The 3,106-nt window shown below is 33.0% G+C and overlaps 1 protein-coding gene across 1 annotated transcript; it reads left to right on the plus strand.

Moving 5' to 3' along the window:
• The first annotated feature begins 339 nt into the window (after nucleotides 1–339).
• LOC111377517 (probable beta-1,4-xylosyltransferase IRX9) lies at nucleotides 340–3,100 on the plus strand. The gene is made up of 3 exons (XM_023000638.1): nucleotides 340–1,236; nucleotides 1,880–2,111; nucleotides 2,897–3,100. Exons 1-3 carry the CDS (start codon nucleotides 584–586, stop codon nucleotides 3,011–3,013), a joined length of 1,002 nt encoding a protein of 333 aa, XP_022856406.1. The 5' UTR covers nucleotides 340–583; the 3' UTR covers nucleotides 3,014–3,100.
• Nucleotides 3,101–3,106: the final 6 nt, after the last annotated feature.

The following is a 3,106-nucleotide window of genomic DNA, read 5'->3' on the forward strand; positions in this document are numbered from 1 at the left end:
ATTTCAAAGCATAATTGCAACAATGAGCAAAGATTGAGGAGTTCAATTACAATTAATATATTGTGTATCAATAGAAAGTTGTGATGGCAATATAATTAATTTTTTGAAAAATTCTACGGAACCGGACGTAAGAGTTCTCATCCAACTCCTCACAAATAAAAGGATTTAGTGTGAGGGCAGGTGACCCATTGTTTCCTCTGTGGACCTGCCCAGGCGGGCTTGCATCCTTAGACTCATATTTTATCTCAGTTTTCGTCGTCTTTTTTTTTTTTTTTTTTTTTTTTTTTTCACCCTTTAAATTTCTAGGCGACGAATATGCATCTCAACCACCCTTTGGTGAGTCAAGCAACTAAAGTTCTATGATCTTTTTCTCAGTATTTCTTTTACTTCAAGCGATGACTTTTTTGAAGCAAAACCCTCCAATCATAGAAACCTATGGTTGAGATATCAGTCCTATGGCAGTTGTCTCCTTTCATTACCATAACCTGCTTAACCTTCAGCTCCATATTATATATCTTCATTAAACCACGCGAAAGCTAGTAGAATTATACACTGGAAAAGACAAATTCTGGGATTTCGGATCATGGGATCCTTGGAAAGATCAAAAAAGAAGGTGCAATTATGGAAGAAAGCTATTGTCCATTTCTTGTTATGTTTCGTTATGGGATTCTTCACAGGCTTTGCTCCAACTGGTAAGTCTTCAATATTTTCTAATGGAGTTGCAATCTCAAATCATCACTTGGGATTTTCACCACAGCCTGTGGAAGTGATAAACCCTGTGAAAGGACAGAATTTCACCACAAGCGAATTGGAAGAAACTGCAATTTCTACTGCAACAAAAGAATCCTTAAACCTCAAAAAACCCAACGGCGGAGAATTAAATCCTAGGAGGCTTGTAATAATCGTAACACCTACAAGCAAAATGGATAGGCTTCGAGGGGTGCTTCTTAGGAGGCTAGCGAACACATTGAAATTGGTTGCTCAACCACTGTTGTGGATTATCGTGGAGCAGTTTTCGGATTCTGCAGAGGTTTCGGAGATATTAAGGAATACGGGGATCATGTATAGGCATGTAGTGTTCAAGGAGAATTTCACTGATATTCATGCTGAAATGGATCATCAAAGAAATCTTGCTCTTAAGCACATTGAGCATCACCGGTTGAGCGGAATTGTGCATTTTGCCTCACTTTCTAACGTATATGATCTTAGCTTCTTCCAAGAGATTAGAGCAATCGAGTAAGTTTTCTTCATCCCTCAACTTTATTAGCTTTATATTGGGTTTTCTGACAACGATTTTTACGTATAGATCGACAATCCGATTAAAAGTAGTTTTTTGAAACTTTTTAAAAGTATGTTTGTTAGTTATAGATATGAAAGATGGCAAATTCTATTTCAAAGAATAAGTAACTTATACTATTTAGATTTTAATTTGAGTCAAAGTCAACGTCTAATTTTAACCATATATTTAATAGGATGTACGACTTTTCAACTACACATTTTATCAAATTTTACTAAAATTTGCTAGAAATCTGATTTTAATTTCTACCAAATAGGGAAAAATAAGTTTGATTTATTTTAAGAGATGTGGATTTTTATTTCTTCACGTCCATATCGAATATGTTTTTATAATTTTCTTCCGCTTGTCCATTCACGACTATATCTATACATCAAGTATTTGACATGTACAATTTCGATAATAACCAACAATGATGTTGAAATTCAGGACATTTGTTTGCTCGTTACCATGTTGATATACTTTGTCTAAAAACGAGGGGAGGAGAAATTTATATGCCTATCTTGTGAATATTTATTATGAAGTTGGGGTCAATAATGATTAACATTGAGATTATTACTAAAGCCATAGAGGATTATATTTCAGGGCATTTGGTACATGGCCAATAGCTAAACTCTATGCTAACAAAAAGAAGGTGATTATTCAAGGACCTGTTTGTGATTCTTCAGAAGTTATAGGGTGGCATTTGAAGAAAATTGAAAATACAACGGATACAACTACACTTCCAATTCATATTTCAAGTTTTGCATTCAATAGCTCCATTCTCTGGGATCCAGAAAGATGGGGGCGCACTTCATCTGCTCAACGTACTTCACAGGTATGTTACGAGTCGTAACGTAATAAAATCAGGTGCAGATATCTTTTTTCATAAGTCGAGAACGTTCATAATTTATGAACATTGCAATTTTTGTGCACTAATATTGAATAATCGACTTAAACGAATAATTTAGTCTACTTGTTTACGCTTAAATAATATTTAAATTTGTATAATTCTAATTTAAACATGTAATAATATTTATATAGTTTGTTGTGTAGTTACATCATTGTCAATTTATAAGAAAACTTTAATCAACAATTAATGATGATTCCTCTATAGATGGACAAACACATTATAATAAGAGTATTTGGAATTGATACATAGTTGGCCAACCTAACCTTCAACCAATTCATGGACTTATTGGCATTAATTAATGACTTACTCCACTCAAGTATTCCTTCTTATTATCAAATAAATTTATGTATTTGTTTTGGTCCATTTGGTAGGTTTCTGTTTTTATTTTCGTTTGTTGTGAAAGAATTTTAGGAAATCAATTTTTCTAAAAACTCTTCCGACCAAATAAAATACTTCCCAAAAATTATTCTATTCAAATATAGTTTTTTAATCTCGAAAGCAACTTTTGATTTTTCAAAAGTTTTGGAAGAGTTGTTAATATTTCTTTCAACAAATCAAGCAATCTTTCTATAATTTGATGATAGATAAAACAAATTTTGAATTCGTATAGAGTTTTGTTGAATGTATTTTTTCATTATGCAACGAAGGGCTAGGATGAGATTAAAAATCTATTGTTAAATGAGAATTCATTGTTTTTAATTTACTTGCAGAATGTCCTCAAATTTGTGAAAAAGGAGGTTCTTGAAGAAGATACCAAGTTGAAGGGAATTCCTCAAGAAGGTTGCTCCAAAGTTCTACTTTGGAATCTCCATATTTTTAAGCCGTGAAGGCGTGACTATCTCTATCAAACATTGTCCCTTTAATGCAAAGTGAAAGAGAGAAAGATGACATAATATGGGTTGAAGCCTCATCCTAACTCA

This window comes from Olea europaea, unplaced genomic scaffold (genome assembly GCF_002742605.1).
Source record: "Olea europaea var. sylvestris unplaced genomic scaffold, O_europaea_v1 scaffold1666, whole genome shotgun sequence".
Classification (NCBI taxonomy): Eukaryota; Viridiplantae; Streptophyta; class Magnoliopsida; order Lamiales; family Oleaceae; genus Olea; species Olea europaea.

Coding starts and splice junctions, on each gene's coding strand:
- LOC111377517 (XM_023000638.1), top strand. CDS start 584: ATGGGATCCTTGGAAAGATCAAAAAAGAAGGTGCAATTATGGAAGAAA. Junction 1,237..1,879: donor CAAGAGATTAGAGCAATCGA/GTAAGTTTTCTT, acceptor ATTATATTTCAG/GGCATTTGGTACATGGCCAA. Junction 2,112..2,896: donor CTGCTCAACGTACTTCACAG/GTATGTTACGAG, acceptor ATTTACTTGCAG/AATGTCCTCAAATTTGTGAA.